General features: G+C 42.6%; 1 protein-coding gene across 1 annotated transcript; it reads left to right on the top strand.

The window, feature by feature from the left end:
- Window positions 1-262: 262 nt before the first annotated feature.
- LOC141340096 (serine/threonine-protein kinase pim-3-like) lies at window positions 263-16,543 on the top strand. Its single transcript, XM_073845030.1, has 9 exons — window positions 263-287; window positions 626-907; window positions 1,028-1,110; window positions 1,216-1,266; window positions 1,342-1,714; window positions 1,834-2,043; window positions 2,092-2,173; window positions 2,282-2,445; window positions 16,374-16,543. Exons 1-9 carry the CDS (start codon window positions 263-265, stop codon window positions 16,541-16,543), a joined length of 1,440 nt encoding a protein of 479 aa, XP_073701131.1.
- Window positions 16,544-19,826: the final 3,283 nt, after the last annotated feature.

Genomic DNA, 19,826 nt, shown 5'->3' with positions numbered 1-19,826 from the left:
TGTGTGCTGAGATTGTGATTGTCGGAGGAGTTCGGAGCGAGAGAAGACTTTTATTTTAGATTGGAGGATATTTTCTTTGAGTAGAGTTTTATTTTTTGAAAGATTTCAGATTATTTCTGAGGAAAGTTTTATTTTATTACTCTCTTCTTTGTTCTCTACTTTCTTTCTATCTTTTTTTCTTTCTTTCTATCTTTCTTTCTTTTTTATTTCATTCATTCATTCTTTCTTTTTTGTTTTTATTGGAGTTTGAAGGAGATCGTCAATGACTGACTTTGGTGAAAGACGAGGTGAGTGTTTTAATTTTCATTTGCTTGTTATTGATATGTTATGATATAATGTTGTACATTGTTTGACTGAATTAATATAAAGAAATGTGTGCAGGTTAACTCATTTAATCACATGTTTTTCTTAGCTCAGTGATCACATGTATTTCATTCCTTGTAAATGAAAACCAGTGAAATAAATGTTTTATTCTTTGTCACAATTATAATGCTGGGAAACTCAACTAACAATGAAAGTTTAAAAATCTTAAGTTATAAAATTTGATGTGACCAGTGACACTGATTGTTGATTATCAATAAACATTACTAATAAAGCCTGTAAGTATCAGAAGTGTGAAATATTGCATCCTCAGGCCGCTCCAGATCCAGGAGTGCTGCTTTCACCCAGACGGCTGCTCAGGATGTTGAGAGACGTGGCTCTGGTGATGGCACTCAGGAACCACTGACAAACCCAAACCAGACACTGAGCCAAGAGCTGCCTGGATATATTGCACCTCTGCCTTCCGAGTTGGCCGTTTCTGTGTCCACAGATCAGCCTCACAGGAAGAGGAAGTGGCAGAGCGGCAGCCAGGAGGATGAGCGTCCGTCCTCCTCATACAGAAGAGCAGCCAAACGCTCCCGCAGAGGTCAGAATACACTGATATTAAACATGTGATGACTCAGTTTTTAAATGATATGCCACTGAAAATGCTGAATTAAAAAAACTGTTTTCTGTTAAAGACATTTCTTGTGATCTTGTGTTGCAGAAGCGTACGTGAAGGGCCCATTGCTGGGGCGAGGTGGATTCGGCTCTGTGTATGCTGGGACCCGCAGGTCCGATGGACTGCCAGTAAGACCCTTTCTTCATTCAAACAGCCTTTAGAAATGTTGATATCAGTAAATGTCATCTGTGATCATTAGTCAGCGTGATTTACTGTGCTTCATCTGTCTACAGGTTGCCATCAAGTACGTCTCTAAAAGCAGGACACCAGAGAGACTGAAAGTTGTAAGTTGAGTGTGAATCTGTTGTTGTGTTTGATCCGCATTCAGCGCTGGATATAATGGAGCGTTTGTCCTGCAGGAAGGTCAGGGTCGGCTGCCGCTGGAGGTGGCGCTGATGACCCTGGTCAATTCGGCTCCTGCCTGCCCCAACGTCCTGCAGCTGCTGGACTGGTTTGACCGTCGCCGACGCTACACCATGATCCTGGAGCGTCCGGATCCTTGCCAAGATCTGGAGACTTTCTGTGAGGAGAACGGACCTCTAGATGAGAGTCTGGCCAAGAAAGTCCTGCTGCAGCTGATCACGGCGCTCAAACACTGCGAGAGCCGCGGAGTCCTGCACCGGGACGTCAAACCAGAGAACCTGCTGATCTCCACAGAGTCACACGACATCAAGCTGCTGGACTTCGGTTGTGGAGATCGGCTAAAACGCTCGGCCTACAAATACTTTGCAGGTTGGTTTGATCTCACTGCAGTGATCTGTGTTTGTTTGTCAACTTTCATGATCAACCAAAGGGAATCTGTTTGGACTGGAACCTTTTCAGATGATGTTTGTGGTCTTGTTGTGTCTCAGGCACTCTTCAATTCGCCCCTCCTGAGTGGTTTTGGCAGCACCGCTATCACGCAGGACCGGCTACGGTTTGGTCAGTGGGGGTGACGCTCTACAACATCCTGTGCGGCTGTTTCCCCTTCAGAGGCTCGTTGAGGGTCACCTCCAAAAGCAGACTGCACTTCCCTAGAGAGCTGTCTACAGGCAAGAGACAGAAATCACGTCCAGATCCAGGTGAAGTGTGTTGTTTTGTGTTTCTGAAGACTGTGTTGTGTGTAACAGAGTGCCGTCAGTTGATTGGCTGGTGTCTCAGTGCAGCGCCATCAGATCGGCCCACTTTAGACCACATTGAGAACCACCCCTGGTTACACTGAACAGGTGGCCAGAGACACACACTTATCTGACTCACAGCAGTCATGGCTGGATTGTGTTGTTAGGATCAGACTAGATAAATGCTTTTGATTGTTTATAGGGTGAGCAGGAGTGACACAGGAAGTGCAGAGAACAGCTTCCTGATCACCTACAGAAAGAGCAGAGGATCATGGGCCAATGGCCGACACAAAATGAAAGGTTTTGATCTTCTGCTCCAGTCTGTGAGGGGCTCTGTGTGGATGCTGGAGGAGCTGAACACACAGCGTCAGCTGAAACTGCAGCCTGATAGGCCAGAGATCAGCTTGTAGTGCCTGGAGCCAATCAGACATGAAATAACTAGTTATATTCCTTAAATGACTTCTCCCCCATGATTAACACCTATGTGCTATGAGCCAGTCCTTTGTTCACTATCCAGCTCATCCCCCCACCATCAAGATAAGACTCCTACAGGAATGCAGGGAAAGATAGACTTTCCTTATTCAGACATGCAGTCCCACATACAGTTATATAGAAATGTACACGTATCAATGTGTTACCTTTTCTTATATTGTTGTTTCTGTTATGTATGTCGGCCTCAAACATTAATCCGCAATAGGTGAATTATTGTGCATGCTAAGACTCACGTTTAGAATCACTCAGTCAACCGAGAAGATTCATAGATCATGTTTGGTGTCTATGAGCAGCATTTATTATTCCCTAAATGTTAATGTTTGTGGCATCTTAATAACTCCTTGCTTTATATGTATTATTGAACTTTTGAAAGTTTTGTGGCCAAACAACCAATCAGCTTCCACATGCGAAACAACATTTTGAGAGACAAAGACTTTCAATCTTCCCTCCAAAACTCAGATCAACCGGATTGGACAAGGTCCAACTGTGGGCGTGAACGACCTACAGGTTTATAAACCTTCCCTCATCTCTCTCTCGCTCTCTCTTGCCTTCGGGACACAAAGACACGTCACCCGCACCTCCCCCCAGATCCATGGGGGGGGGGGGGGGGGTCTCACCTAGCGGAGGAGATGATGAGGCCTGCAATACTCTCAAGGAACTGGAAAGGACTTTCTGAACTGAACACATACGGAACCAATGCACAACAACAACAAGCTTGCAAGTATCCGTCCTTTCTACAAACGTAGATAGCTGCGTTTAAGGCGTTTTATAAAAGAAACGATTTCAGGATGTTCAGAACCGTTTCATTCCTGTCCCTTTGCAAACTCACTTTCTGTCTCTCTCTCTCTCTCTCTCTCTCTTACTCTCTCTCTCTCACGCATTCTCTGTCTATTTGTGTTTTATGTACGTTTGTCTATGTGCGATCGTTTGTAAGTAGAATAGTTTAATAAACAACCATATATTCACATATAATGATTCTCTGTGCTGAATGCTTACATTACAAAGTCACTTAAACTGTTTCGATCTCATATTGCTACCTTAAGCCCTATTCTGTTCAATTGTTTTAACTCCGTTCTGGTTAGTAAAAATGCGTTGCCGTGACGACGGGCCAACGTCAGAGTAATGGGTATCGCTGAACAATTTGCTGGACAAAGAAACCAGTCGATATCGTTATTACTGTTACTGATCAGAAACTGGAAATTGCGTATATTTAATGACGATTATTATACACGATTTCCTGTGAGTTAAACTACTTTCCCTGACTGAAATGTATGTTTTAAATAACTCATTTCATCCTATTCATTGGTCGTAAGACCTGGTGGAGTTTGCAGTGTATATGTGATGAGAGAAACAGTCTCATGCATATACACACATATATTGATCATCTTAAATTCTTTGAGCTAACCAAAATTCTCTACATTAATTGGCGTTAGAATGCGGGGCAGTTTTAAACTATGTGATGTGAGCGGCTCAGGAATAGTTTGTGTGTCTGCATGCTTGTTTATTCAAACTCGGCTCGCGACTCGCGTCTCTTTTGTTTGTGTGTGTGTGTGTGTTAGAACGGTGTGGCCAAGCCCACCTTTAACACCTTCACAGATGTTTGAGCCTCTCGCACAGAGAAACTAAACCGCTGTTGAAGATGTAACTTAACTGCAGTTTATATATTGACCCTATAAAACGAAGAAATCTTTTATAGCGCGTCTTAAAGCCACCCTAAATTGAGCGAAGAAACCCTCTATTTTTGCGTGAAGAAGCTGATTGAGCGATGTTCCTCTTTCACCTTACAAAGGCCATATCTTTATATTTTGAGTGTAGATAGATTAGCCATTGATGTGCACTCCAATGCTAATCAGCTATCTTGCTCCTTTGGGTTAAAACCTCAGCTTAGCTAACTGATTAGGTTGACCCCGTTTGCTCGTCGAATAGATTTAATATAGTAAACAACTTCGCGTTATTACTGTACAAATCTTGATCGAGTGTTATTTATTTGTTTTGTGCAAAGCACACACAAGTCTTGTGTCAGCAGGCTGACTCAAGATCAAGGTGCACGCATCGTAACTAAGCAACCTTTTAATAGTTTAACCATCCTATTAAGTTAAAGTTTGCAAAACACATGTACCTGTGTTCAGTAAAACGGACACAAGAAAGATACACCCGCGATAACACATCGCCATGCAACTGCGCTTAGATGCGCGTTTAAATCCACACAAGGTGGAATCTGAAATCCCGCATAAAAGGTATTTCCTTCTATTAAAAGATAGAAGTCTGTCTAAAACCTCTTCCAATACCTATGCCTGATTTCATATTTTTTTTTTTTTGTTTTCTTTGAGCAACAACGCTTATGGATAGTCAGTCTCTCCCTTCTCTTTTCCTTTTTTTTACATTATTAATTATTGTTATTTAAACCATAATGATAATTAACATAATGTATGTTTTTTTTTTGTGTGTGATTTAATTTTAATTATTTCACCGCCTTAGATTCAACTCTCCCTTTAGCAATTATAATTGTATTTGCTCATTTTAAATTTTTGATTAAACAGTCTTGATTTAAATTTAAACTTTGACCAAATCGATCAAGTTGCACTCTCACTACCCCGGGTAATTCGGCCCATCCCAGGGGGGCCTCTCTCTCTTTTGCTCTCTCAGCTCTGCCATTTCCCAGGTGTGACGACTCCATAGCGCCCCCACCCGGCGGGCCCCGTCACTGACCCCAGGGCTGGCAGTCAGCTCACTTTCTCTCTTTTGCTTTAACCCTTTATACCTCTCTTTCTGATGGATTTTGTTCTTATTTTTCTCCCTATTAGAGACTGAACCTGTCTGAACATCAGTGAAATCTTTTGGTAACTACACCGATGAACTGAATAGCTCCAAAGTTAATCGCTCATCATTAAGTTTACTCATAGTTTCCTGTGTTTACCCACACAAACTATCTGACCCCTTCTTTACAGCTAGGATAAGCGTTTAGTTTGCGTCACCATCTGATGACATCAGTTAAGGCGCAACACATAGCAACATTTTAGCTCATTAGTTCTGTATGGACTTGCATTGGCTCGTTGTGCTTTGTCTCTCCCTCTCTATTTGTGTCAACATGTCACCATCCAGTCTCGCCATCCAGTCCAGACAAGGCAAAGAGGCCATCCTGCCCTGGGTCTAGTGACTACAGCCCCTGAGCGGAGAACAGCCGGACGACCGCGCACACAGGCGAATGGATCACGATCCAGTCAAGAGCTACGGCTGCAGAGAACCAATCAACTCATCTACAGCCCGGACCATCAGTGACCACGCCCTCAACAAGATCGTCTGACTAAAGCCGCAGCGGAGAAAGCTTCACCCACGACGGAACCAGGACAGCGCGCAGAACCGCCTAGACCATCTGGATGTTCAGAGATAGCGGATGAAGAGGACAAGGACCTACACGAGGAGAGAGGAGAAAAGCTTCAAGACACGCCTGCAACACCCCCACAGACTGAGCGCAGAGAGCAGTACAGGAGAACACTCCTAAACAGCGGAAGCTCTCTTTACAATGAACCCAGCACACCTTAAAGAACTCAAATTCTTGCAGATAACAATATGAACAAACAGGAGAGCTCAACACAAAATCTCTCCCGGGCCTAACAGCCCACCGTTCACACCTCACACGCCAGCAAGCTGGCCGGGAATCTGACAGCTGTCACCACAAAACGCTGTCTTCCTGAACACTGCAGTAGGCTACAACACACGCCTGTCTGCAAAACATTGACTTTTAAGCAAGAACATTTGCCCAGTGTGACCACGAGACAGATCTGCTTAGCTCCACCTCCAGCTAACAGGACCCCAGCCATTTGTACCAGCAGTCAAAACTGTCAAAACTGAATACAGCAGCTAAGAACACGACTGCTACGACCAGCATCTGAGCCTACGTGAGACAACGCGACAGGCACCAAGGGAAGATGGCATCAACGCCAGAAAATCTTTCCCCTCAGATATCCACATCACACTGTGAGTCACCACCCAAATGCTACAGCCTTCTTCCGTACAGCGATTGCTCGATTCAGCGGACTCTACAGACCGCCGGAAAACAGCCAAGCACCAGAAGGCAATAAAGATTAGCAAAGTGATTGTCCAGCTGCCCCATGCCAAGGGGGGACGTCTGACTGACCAAGGTGAACAAACATACAGTGGTGTATGGGAGCTGAACACGCAGCGACATCACTGTGTGGGAGTGATCTGAGATCAGTGCAGGCCAACACTGAGGACACCTGTGCTCTGAACTTAACCTGGAATAGACAATGCAAAACCTGCTACGTCCTGTTTCTCACAGCCCTACGATACTCCCTCAACTGCGAGAAAGCCTTGCTAGATAAGATTACTCCCAGATGTTTACACTCTGGCGAACGAACTACCTGCATTCACCAAAAGGGGTCACTGTTCGGCTCAAAACACAGTGTGGCTAAAACCCTAATGCTGCACACACATTCAATGGAATACGTGAAGCAGTGCCCACTCTAGAAGCCACACCCCCTTTCTGAAAAGTAATCTTTTGCAGTGTACATACCATTCAGGTATTTCAAAGACTTTAAAGTGCATATTGCAGGTTAAAAAAAAATCGAGATAAACATATATTCGTGAATGAAAATACTATACGAACCGTTAATGCACTATTTGAAAATATTTTACAAGACCTAAGGGCACAAATTTAGAAGACAAAGTGACGATTTCCTTGACCGCTCTCAAAAACAACTTTTTTTTCCACACCGCGTCATATGACGTCACGAGAGGGAGTCGTTCGCCAAGCTCTGTTGCTATTCAGTAGGAGCAGTCGTGAGTTAGTGTGTTTTCGGTAGTTATTTTTAATTTCAATTGATCATCGTCATGGTAAATTATTGTGTTTATGGAGGCTGCACAAACTCCAGCCTGTCAGGACATCGTGTCCGCGGGTTTACTTACAATAAAAAGAACGGTGCTATCTTCCGTATATGGGTGCGTTTGTGGGATGAAGTGACGGGCCTATACTAATGCATCTGCTTCGAAAAACGCGTTCACTTTACACTGGAGGATTATCATCCCGGCGATGTGATGCAGTTCAACATGAGATGCTGAAGCAAGAACCAAGTGAGGCTCAGAGCCGGTGCAGTTCCTTCGGTGCACACAGCAGCTTCATCGGGTCCGCTGTCAGACTGTGGTTCGTCCGAAGCAGTCAGAGATGCAGCTCGACGAAAACGTGAAATGCACCGTAAGTCTTGTTTTTCTTCTCATAACTTCTCATAAATACCAAATCCGTGAACATATTTATTTAAATAATGAGACAACGAGATGTGTATAAGTTTTTGTAAAGCACCGTAGCTAGCTTGTAAGCATTAGCAATATCATTTTAAGAACCGTGTAAAAACGGTACCATAGGAGAAGGCATTACTGGTCAGTTATCCTCAGTTTGTTAATATTATAATCATCAAGTCTAGTTACAGCTTGGTCACATTAGTTTGCACAGCTAATTTGTAATTTATTGTCATGTGTTGTGTTTATAGGGCTTTGGGAGACATTGCAAGACATGAGGATGTGTGAAGATCTGAAGCAGTGGAGCCAGCTGTTATTAACCACCTCTAAAATAACACATTAGTGTGATACCCACACTGAAAATATTTTTCTTTCAGTAGTATATGTTTTGTACATCTACATGTATATATTAACAGTTGCAATGTTGTGTTTTAAGTTGGGTATTAACAGTACTATGAAATAAGATTTATGATTTATTGCTGTATAAATTAAACTGAATTGAATTAGCCATAAATGCAGATCTGCTTGATATATATGTTGTAAACTTCATAAAAAATGTTATACAGTAAGACAATTTGTGATTGTGATTATTTTTTTTATTGTTTGTCACCAAAATGTGGCCATTCAAAACCTTTATAAAGTAATCCTTCCTCTGTAAACTGTCTAATAGCTGACACAACACATGCAGGTGAGGGCTTCCTGATGAATACCAGCGCGCACAACTTGACTGTATGCTGTCAATATTAATTGTCTTATACCAATGGCATCAAAAAGTTTTACTTTACATGTATTTGTCACCTAAATATAGTCAAACTGTAATTGAGATTAAATTTTACTGTTTATTTGTACGTACAAGTATAAAGGTTGCCTAAGGTTTTCAACAACAAAAAACCCACCCACCCAACCCAAGCATCGCTTCTAAGCCACAAGCAAATCCCTCCCGCTGCTACGCCGCCTGCATCACACCCATGCACACTGGCTCCACCTACAAAATAGCTCTGCTAAAGCAGCCTCCACTGCTCCCAAGCAATGCTGACACTTTGCACTGTCCGACCACACTAAGGCACTAAGCCGAAAACAACTCAGTGATGTCACACACATGCCGCATCTAGATGACACATCCTCACATTTGTTCCTGATAACCAAACACCGCCACAGCTCCCAGCTTTCCAGGAACAAAGGGGGGTCATTGCTGATGTATGCCCAAGATGCACCGTGCAGAATACACCAGAGTACCAAAGCCACTACCAATGCAAAAGTGGCGCACTGCCAAGCATGCAGTGACAGAGGACATCAGAATATGCTAAGTTTGATGCCAGCTCGAAACCAGCGGATTTCAAACGACACAGCCTCTCTACGATGCAAAGCAGTCAGCCGACGAGAAACATCTGTGAACGTTTACCACCAGATGGCACCAGAAACGACACCCGTGTCAACTAAGAGACCACCCGTGTCACCACCTACATTGCTCACCAGTACTTCAGTGAAACATGCCCGAGTGCGACACCTGCATCCAAAGAGCGCAGGAAGCCAAAAGCATGCCGCAGCCAGCGAGATTCACAATAGGAACTGTGAACCAGCGTGTCTCGGACATCCAGCCCTGCCACTCACCAGGACCAACTGGAGACTCAGCAGAGTACAGAGAACGGCATCCTTCAGCCTAAAGCAGCCAACGGCCTGCAATGGCAGAGAAAGGAACAGCAGGACTGCGACAAATGGACAACTCACATCCAGCCTGGACAACCAGGAGCTGAGCAGCATCGTCTTCTCCTTGGCCCACACCCTCAAGGGCCTCAGACAGGAGGTAAATGAACTGAACCTGCAAGTCTCCGAGTACCAAAGTTAACCGACACCCACAAGGACAGCTGGACACGCCTGCTTTTCCAGAACAGAGTTTCTGATGCTAACAAAGAGCTCCTTGAATGAAACTCCACTGAGAAGTACTGAAAGATCAACTTCTGACTCCTTGCCCAACGCAACACCGCATTAGACTTCCTAAAAGGAAAAAGCATCCCATGAGACCAGCCGACAGCTCAGGAGCAGCCAGACAATGTTGAACGGAGCAACGGGCCCACAGGACCAACAGCAAAACCCCTACCAACACAACTCAGACCCGCTCAAGTCAGTGTCGACACCCCCAACATCAGACGCCTGATGACATTTGAGCAAAACAGCGGGATAACAGACACCTGCTGCCCTCCTGCACCCTAACCGGGCCCGTCGGAAACTTCTTTACACTACAAAATCTTTACGACAATTCTCTGCGAACCCTGGAACTACCTGCCCTCTCACAAGTGAGAGTCCAACCAGCGATTCCAGACTGCAGGGACCACAGATACTAGATAACAACCACCTGACACAGACCAACCTGGGTCAGGATGACAAGTGACAGTGCCTCGACACCTGTTGCACAAATCTCGAGGACCCATACCTTGCCACTGTCTACATTATCACACCTGATAACGTCGACCACGGCACCACAGCCACTCCTTGAAGCACCAACCTCCAGAGAGCCACCTCTCTCTTCCAGCCATGAGTGCCGGGTGCATGCCTGATTGTTCCGCACCTTTGACGTCGCTCGCTGTTGTCTGTTGGACGGACAACAACGTTCGAAAGAGGGGATATGTAGTGCCTGGAGCCAATCAGACATGAAATAACTAGTTATATTCCTTAAATGACTTCTCCCCCATGATTAACACCTATGTGCTATGAGCCAGTCCTTTGTTCACTATCCAGCTCATCCCCCCACCATCAAGATAAGACTCCTACAGGAATGCAGGGAAAGATAGACTTTCCTTATTCAGACATGCAGTCCCACATACAGTTATATAGAAATGTACACGTATCAATGTGTTACCATTTCTTATATTGTTGTTTCTGTTATGTATGTCGGCCTCAAACATTAATCCGCAATAGGTGAATTATTGTGCATGCTAAGACTCACGTTTAGAATCACTCAGTCAACCGAGAAGATTCATAGATCATGTTTGGTGTCTATGAGCAGCATTTATTATTCCCTAAATGTTAATGTTTGTGGCATCTTAATAACTCCTTGCTTTATATGTATTATTGAACTTTTGAAAGTTTTGTGGCCAAACAACCAATCAGCTTCCACATGCGAAACAACATTTTGAGAGACAAAGACTTTCAATCTTCCCTCCAAAACTCAGATCAACCGGATTGGACAAGGTCCAACTGTGGGCGTGAACGACCTACAGGTTTATAAACCTTCCCTCATCTCTCTCTCGCTCTCTCTTGCCTTCGGGACACAAAGACACGTCACCCGCACCTCCCCCCAGATCCATGGGGGGGGGGGGGTCTCACCTAGCGGAGGAGATGATGAGGCCTGCAATACTCTCAAGGAACTGGAAAGGACTTTCTGAACTGAACACATACGGAACCAATGCACAACAACAACAAGCTTGCAAGTATCCGTCCTTTCTACAAACGTAGATAGCTGCGTTTAAGGCGTTTTATAAAAGAAACGATTTCAGGATGTTCAGAACCGTTTCATTCCTGTCCCTTTGCAAACTCACTTTCTGTCTCTCTCTCTCTCTCTCTCTCTCTCTTACTCTCTCTCTCTCACGCGTTCTCTGTCTATTTGTGTTTTATGTACGTTTGTCTATGTGCGATCGTTTGTAAGTAGAATAGTTTAATAAACAACCATATATTCACATATAATGATTCTCTGTGCTGAATGCTTACATTACAAAGTCACTTAAACTGTTTCGATCTCATATTGCTACCTTAAGCCCTATTCTGTTCAATTGTTTTAACTCCGTTCTGGTTAGTAAAAATGCGTTGCCGTGACGACGGGCCAACGTCAGAGTAATGGGTATCGCTGAACAATTTGCTGGACAAAGAAACCAGTCGATATCGTTATTACTGTTACTGATCAGAAACTGGAAATTGCGTATATTTAATGACGATTATTATACACGATTTCCTGTGAGTTAAACTACTTTCCCTGACTGAAATGTATGTTTTAAATAACTCATTTCATCCTATTCATTGGTCGTAAGACCTGGTGGAGTTTGCAGTGTATATGTGATGAGAGAAACAGTCTCATGCATATACACACATATATTGATCATCTTAAATTCTTTGAGCTAACCAAAATTCTCTACAAGCTAAAGTAGCAAAATATGTAGTTTTTTTCCCCCAAATACAGTATAGAGAAGGGAGAAAAGTGTAAATATCAGGAGCAGGAAAAGATTGCATAAAAGCTCTGGCTTTGCTGTGCTTGTTTCTCTGCACAATTAGGTCAAATGTTTTGTGATTGTTTATATGACTAAAGTATATTGTATGTATTTTAAAAACATATTGTCAAAAGTTTTGTGATCGTAAATATGACTATTATAAATTAGTTTTATAATTATTATTACTAAATAAAAATGTTAAACTGAAAAACAAATACTACTGTTTTAATATTTAATAAAAAAAGTAGTACTTAAGAATTGCTACAACCTCTCGGACTAGTCATAAAAGAAGATATGTCACGTATCTGGTCTATCTCGTCATGAACTCTAGCACACACATTCTGAACTGCAAAACCCATAAGCCACTGCACCAATCACTGCACACAGCTGCTCCTCGGTTCCCACTGAACTGATTGCTGCATACACCTGTTTATCATTTACCCACATGCATTTAAGCCACTCACACACACAGCCACCTTGCGAAGTCTTATTGTTCCATATGGTCGTAATTCTAAGCGCTTTTCTCTGTGTTGGATTATCTGTGTATGACTCTGGACTGTGTACCCCGTTGACAATTCCTGCTTCCTGCCATTGCGACCATTCCCTGTCTATCGAACTGTTTCCCGGATTACCTACGTTGTTCCTGTTTTCTGGTGATTATTCCTGCATGTTGACGATTCTCAATAAATGCTGCAAATGGATCCGCACGTCTCAGTCTGACTCCCTGTGACAGAAGACTTCGCCCAGTAAGGATCCAGCGGCTTTGGTGTCATTCGGTTCCAGCATGAATCCCACGGTGCAGATCATGCTTCTCAAGCAGGGTGAGCAGACAATTGAGGATTATGTCATGGCTTTCATTGATTTGGCAAATCTGTCTTCGATGGATGAGACATGCCTCATGATTTTTTTTCGTGGAGGACTCTCAGAGCCATTGGCTTCCAACATGCCAAATTTTGAACTTGGCTGGACTCTGCATCACTACATGGATCTGGCTCTTTTGTTGTGTGGCTCTCCGTTTACGGTGGGTGAGGTAGAGCCACAGCACAAGATGGCAACCGCCTTCTCACAGTCTCCGCTGGTTCCGCCCAGCCTTCCAGAGCCTCCGCTGGTTCCGCCCAGCCTTCCAGAGTCTCCGCCGCCAGAGCGCCCTCCTGTGACCGCTCGCCCAGAGCCTGCTCTTCCAGAATCTCCGCTGGAGACGCCCAGCCCTCCTGAATCTCCGCTGGGGTTGTCCAGTTCTCCAGAGCCCGCTCCTCAAGAGCGTTGTCCAGAGCCCGCTCCTCAAGAGCGTCGTCCAGAGCCCGCTTCACAAGAGCGTCGTCCAGAGCCCGCTCCTCAGCCCAGCCTTCCAGAGCCTCCGCTGGTTCCGCCCAGCCTTCCAGAGACTCCGCTGGTTCCGCCCAGCCTTCCAGAGACTCCGCTGGTTCCGCCCAGCCTTCCAGAGACTCCGCTGGTTCCGCCCAGCCTTCCAGAGCCTCCGCTGGTTCAGCCCAGCCTTCCAGAGCCTCCGCTGGTTCAGCCCAGCCTTCCAGAGCCTCCGCTGGTTCCGCCCAGCCTTCCAGAGACTCCGCGGGTTCAGCCCTGCCTTCCAGAGCCTCCGCTGGTTCCGCCCAGCCTTCCAGAGACCCCGCTGGTTCCATCCAGTCGTCCTGAGATTCCTGTCTGCCCGGTTCTGGTCACGGAGCTCATGCATGGACTGTTCCCACCCACCCTCCCTGCTGCCCCAGTCCCGCCACCTCTGTCTCCTGACAGTCCCTCTGCTCACCCACATCCCACCTTCAGTGCAGAGGACTTGACGTGGGACTGCCAGTCTCCATCGGTGTCCAGACTGAGGGATCCCTCACCATCACCTCCAGTCTCAGAGTCCTGGACTCCACCTCGGCCCTCCGACCCTGCGGCTCCACCCCGGCTCTGTGCTCCCTCGTCTCCGTTGTCGGCCGTCGGCCCACCAGCTCCTCCGGGCTCCATCGTCTCTCCGGCTCCGCCCCGGTCAGTCGTCGCCCCACCTTCGCCTCTGGACTCTACTCCTCCGGCTGAGCCTCGTCACTCCGTCCTGCCGGCTCTGTGGACCTCCTCCCTCCCGTGGGCACAGCCTCGATCCTCTGTCACTCCGGCTCCGCTGCGTACCTCCGGACCTCCATCTCCGCCAGGGTCGCCAGAGCCTTGGGTTCCGCCTTGGCCCTCCGGATCCTCTGTGTCGCCCAGGACCATCGACTCTCCGGTTCCGCCTCGGGCTCCACCGGCTCCACCTCCGTCGGTCGGCCCCATGCAGGAGCCAACCCTTCCTTCATCATGGCTTCTCCCTCCGTCGGCTCCGCCTCAGTTCCTGGTTCCAGTACCCCTACATGGACCTGGCCCTCCATCCCTCCCCCTGTTACGCATCCGCTCCACCACCCTCCAGGTTGTATTAGGTGGTTAGAGCGTCTGGAAGCCGCTCCTTGAGGAGGGGCTCTGTCACGTATCTGGTCTATCTCGTCATGAACTCTAGCACACACATTCTGGACTGCAAACCCCATAAGCCACTGCACCAATCACTGCACACAGCTGCTCCTCGGTTCCCACTGAACTGATTGCTGCATACACCTGTTTATCATTTACCCACATGCATTTAAGCCACTCACACACACAGCCACCTTGCGAAGTCTTATTGTTCCATATGGTCGTAATTCTAAGCGTTTTTCTCTGTGTTGGATTATCTGTGTATGACTCTGGACTGTGTACCCCGTTGACGATTCCTGCTTCCTGCCATTGCGACCATTCCCTGTCTATCGAACTGTTTCCCGGATTACCTACGTTGTTCCTGTTTTCTGGTGATTATTCCTGCATGTTGACGATTCTCAATAAATGCTGCAAATGGATCCGCACGTCTCAGTCTGACTCCCTGTGACAAGATAAATCTTTCTGGAGACTTTACACCAAAGAGAGATAATACATTTTATGCAAACCATTAAGTTAAGTTTTAAGTTTAACAACTTTATTAATCCCACAAGGGCCATTAAACAAAGTGATAAAGATCTGTACATAAATAAACACCTTTTGTGAACAAAAATCTCTTGAAAAACGTTCATGCAGCACTTTTATTGAGAGTAATTTAAGCTTTCATTTCTATGTTGGTTTTCATCACTTTCTCAAAAGAGAAAGAAGCGCTTGCAAATTATAGTTAAGACCTGTTGAAAAATTACCAGCATGATCTGCTGAGTCTAACTGAGTTTTATGAGCAGCAAGTGATAAAGAAAACCTGTAATGTTATTAATTGTGCCAGAGGATATCTGTCTTTGTAATTAGATTTTTAAAAGGATTCTTATTGTGTTATTTACTATTTGTAGGTATTTATGAGTGATTGAGTTTATTTTGAAGCATGTGCAATACGTATTTTAATATAGTTTATAGCCCTATTGTAATTGCTTCCTGTGGGATTAATAAAGTGGTAAACTAAACTAAACTAAACTAAACTAAACTAATTAACTAATAGTTAACTATAGTTGAGGAAACACAAGATCAAATATATACCAACACGAACCACAAGGATAAATCTCTCTTGTACAAAACTCATAGACTCATGAGCAGGGCTGTAAAAAGTACTCAAAAATTATGCTCAAATTAAAGTATAAATGCTCAGTAACAGTTTTACACCAATTGAGGGTCATTCCACGAAATCAGTGCCTTTTCCACTTGGAAAAATTAAAAAATGAAATACGTTTAAACAACATTTTTTAAATATCTATGAAATGAAGACACATTAAAATGACAAGAAATTTATTGTGCCATCTCAGGCTCATGTTTTGGTATTTTTGTCAACCCTGTTATTGACACAAGCTTTAATAGACCCTATAGTTGTAATTAGTTGTAATGTGACAGTGGAGTTTCAGTGCATCATCTGATTTGATCTCAACAGCAGCGGTAGAGTTGGGTTTCCCTCAGTGTGATTCAACTGATGGATCCCATAAACCCATTACTCCTCCATTTGAAAATGCAAAACACTATTCCAACAGAAAAGTAAAATACTCCATTATATTGGAGACGGTTGTTGATCACAAATCATGGAGAGTGAAATTCAGTAATTCATCCAACTTTTTTTTTGCTTTAGTTAGGCTATATTTATATCCCAAGCTAACAGTTGTTTGTTGACTTACTAGTAGATGTAGCAGTATCAGTGGTCATGATGTTCGAGAGCTACAGAACTCCATCCTGTTCCAGATGGAAGAAAACGACAACCTTTTCATATCACTGAAACATGTTCAATCCAACAAAAACTGTTATGTTTTATTGTGCAGTGGATATGTACAGTAGGTTGTGCAGTGTTTTAGGATCTGAGTTTCTTCACTCATGATGTTCTGCTTCTCTTTGTAGGACACACAGGAGATTATGTTCATGTCTTCATTATGCTTCTTGGTGACCCGAACACCCCTCTTGAGCTGATTCATGAAGAGATTTCCAGACAATGGTCATCTGTCCTGAGAAGAGAGGCACTTCATCTCCTGTCTGAGCCGTCCACACATGACTGCTGGATGTGTGTTTGACCAGATGAAGAGGACTTGGAAAGTCAAAAAGTTCTTATTAGTTTCATGAAATAAATATGAGAATAACTTTAATATCACATTTCATTTGAGGGGCATTTATTTGTTCATCTCTCAATCATCACTGTATTGCATTGCATTATATTTTGCTGTTACAATAAAAACTACTGAGTTCTGATTATTTAAAGACACATTATTGGGAGATATACAGTAGTCAACATTTGAACTGGATCAAAAAAGTTCATCAAAGTTGTCCTAAGACAAGAACGGGTATTGTTTTGGTTTTAGGACAATTCTGATGAAAGGTTTTGATCAGTACCGCCGCTCCCTATACGCAGAGTACGCAGTCTGCGTAGGGCACCAACTCCCAGGGGGGCACCATCCCAGCTGCTCAAAAATAAATATTTTTATTATTTTATTATTTTTTATTATTATTTATTTTAGTTTTTATATAGCCTATTATAATAATACATTAATATTAATAATATACATATACAAATAAACAAAAATATAAACGTGCAGTATATATTGCATTTTCTGTGAACGCAGAGTAGGCTAGTAAGCACACGTGATGACGCGCAACGACGCGCCTTTACCTCTGTTTACGGCTGCCTATTTGGCCAAAAATGATGATAATAATTGATGAACAAAATGCCTGGTCCTGGAAAGAGACATCAACAGTCCGGCGCCGAGAAACGAAAGAAAAAAAAAAGCCCAAGATGAAGCCCGTGCATCACTTAGGTACGTTCATAATCCTGTGAAACTTTATTTTATTCTGTCGACGTTAATAGTGTTTTAATGTCGGTAATAATTTCACGACTAAGGCATCTTTCTTAATATGAATATAAGCAGATCTAAGTAAACAAAATGACTTAAAATGCATTATATTAAAACACAGAGGCAATTATGATTATTGATTAATAATGACCATATGGTGTCATTAAATAACAGTGTTAAAATACATAATATAATACAAAATTAACAGTTTACATTACAATTTTAATAGAAATACCTGAAAAGGGCACCAAAGGCCTGGTAAATGCAGTTGTTACACTTACATGATGATCGAATTCCTTGTTTAATATTGACCAAACATTTAATTAAAATGTCCACATAATCTTTCCTATCATTTCCTGAACAAAAATATGTGGACATCATAACCCTTGTCTGCTTTATTGTCATAGTCTGCTTTATTGTCAAAACTGCCACATGTACAGTGCATGTACAGGTAAAAACACAGAATAAAAATATATTTTAAAAAATACAGACAAATACAAATATTATATATTCTATAAAACACAATTTACAAGCATGTATATGATAGAAAGATAGATAAAAAGGCAGATAACCATGGTTTGTATAATAGTAAAACTGCTTATTTTCCTTTTGTATGATTCTGAGATTATTAAATCAATCAGACAACTGTATAAATAAAATCATAGCCATTGGAGGTAACTCTTTTTTGTCGATAAAACTCTTGCTCTTGATCTTGCTATTTCACTATTTACCTTTTTGACCAAAAATAACTTCCGTAATATTTTGGGGAGGGGGCACAAAAGTAAATTTCTGCTTAGGGCACCCATTTGGCCAGCAGCGGCCCTGGTTTTGATCCACTTCAAATGTTGACTATTATAGAGTTACAGCTGATATTTAAGTAGTCTACTATTCTGTTATAAAGATCTTACTGATTTACAAGTGATCAGAATTTCATCTTTTGACCAAATAAATATCAGCAACAACAAACTGCATATTTTAGCTCAGTTTGAATACAATCAGTGTTTTATTATCCATGATTATGAGCCCTATGTTTTCACTTTATCCTACTATGGGACACAAAACACTTATGTATCAGATATAAAGCACGTTAGATCATGTCTTCACAACAGAAATATTGAAATGAAATATAAATGGCTTATATGATTATTATAAATGATTATATGATTAATGGAGCCAATTTTTTTTTCCAGAGTAAATGAAAGACGGTTTCTGTGTTAAATTGGCAAAATGAACATCTTGTATGAATATTAGTCTTATATTTCTTCATAAAAGTGTTTCAGTTTTTCTACATGAATAGAGAACCTCATCAAGTAACGTCTACTCACCTGTAAGTTTCTTGATGAGTACAGGAACATCATTCTCCACTCTTGCATTATGGTAAATTCATATAGCCATATATTTTTCGCTTCGTCTTGTTTTGAAATGTTTTATTTATTTAGATTTGATCAATATTTTGGATAAATGTTAAGGTTTCTGTGTACCTTCGACTACTAAACTTCTTGTCAATAATTGGTTGCAGGGGAAAGCAATTGAATTTAGACAGAGCTCATAATAACATCTCTGATTTATACTCATTTATGCCAGTTTTTGGTGAATCTGACAAGTTAAAATGCGTAAAAAAGTGCGTAAAAATTCAATATGCGTGCGCTTCCGCTGTTGTAGTCACGCACGCGACGTTCGCCTTGCAAATAAGTGATTCGAAGTTTAGTTGCTATAGCAACGCGTGTTATGATATGAATTCTGACTGCATTTATAAACAATCGAACCCATCAATATCTGTTGGTTGAGAGACGAGGCGATTTCAGAGACTTTCGGAGACTATTATTAACTGTGTGCTGAGATTGTGATTGTCGGAGGAGTTCAGAGCAAGAGAAGACTTTTATTTTAGATTGGAGGATATTTTCTTTGAGTAGTTTTATTTTTGAAGGATTTCAGATTATTTCTGAGGAAAGTTTTATTTTATTATTCTCTTCTTTGTTCTCTACTTTCTTTCTATCTTTTTTCTTTCTTTCTATCTTTCTTTCTTTCTTTTTTATTTCATTCGTTCATTCATTCTTTCTTTTTTGTTTTTATTGGAGTTTGAAGGAGATCGTCAATGACTGACTTTGGTGAAAGACGAGGTGAGTGTTTTAATTTTCATTTGTTTGTTATTGATATGTTATGATATGATGTTGTACATTGATTGACTGAATTAATATAAAGAAATGTGTGCAGGTTAACTCATTTAACCCTCTGGGCCTCTTCGGTCATTTTTGACCGAAAAATTTTATGTTTTGAATTTTTAAAAATCGTAGCTTCATCAGAATGAGATGACACTTGGTGACTTTTGTTGCATTAGCTACGTGAGTACAAAAAAAAATCAGTGACATGATTCGGATATGTTAAAGGGTCAAAAAAAAAATAGTCACACTTGGCTCCTTCGCGGTCAAAAATGACCGACATAGGAAATGAATGGGAAATACGAAAAAATGTGATAATTCAGATAATCTTTTGGTAATACAAGCTACAA

This window comes from Garra rufa, chromosome 8, assembly GCF_049309525.1.
Source record: "Garra rufa chromosome 8, GarRuf1.0, whole genome shotgun sequence".
Classification (NCBI taxonomy): domain Eukaryota; kingdom Metazoa; phylum Chordata; class Actinopteri; order Cypriniformes; family Cyprinidae; genus Garra; species Garra rufa.
Note: the sequence above shows the minus strand (reverse complement) of the source record. Positions and strands in the feature narration are given on the sequence as shown.

Excerpts from the sequence above, each read along its gene's own strand:
- LOC141340096 (XM_073845030.1), top strand. The coding sequence starts at position 263 with ATGACTGACTTTGGTGAAAGACGAG. Across the intron at positions 288-625 it reads TGACTTTGGTGAAAGACGAG|CATCCTCAGGCCGCTCCAGA; the intron begins GTGAGTGTTTTA and ends TGTGAAATATTG. Across the intron at positions 1,111-1,215 it reads GCAGGTCCGATGGACTGCCA|GTTGCCATCAAGTACGTCTC; the intron begins GTAAGACCCTTT and ends ATCTGTCTACAG.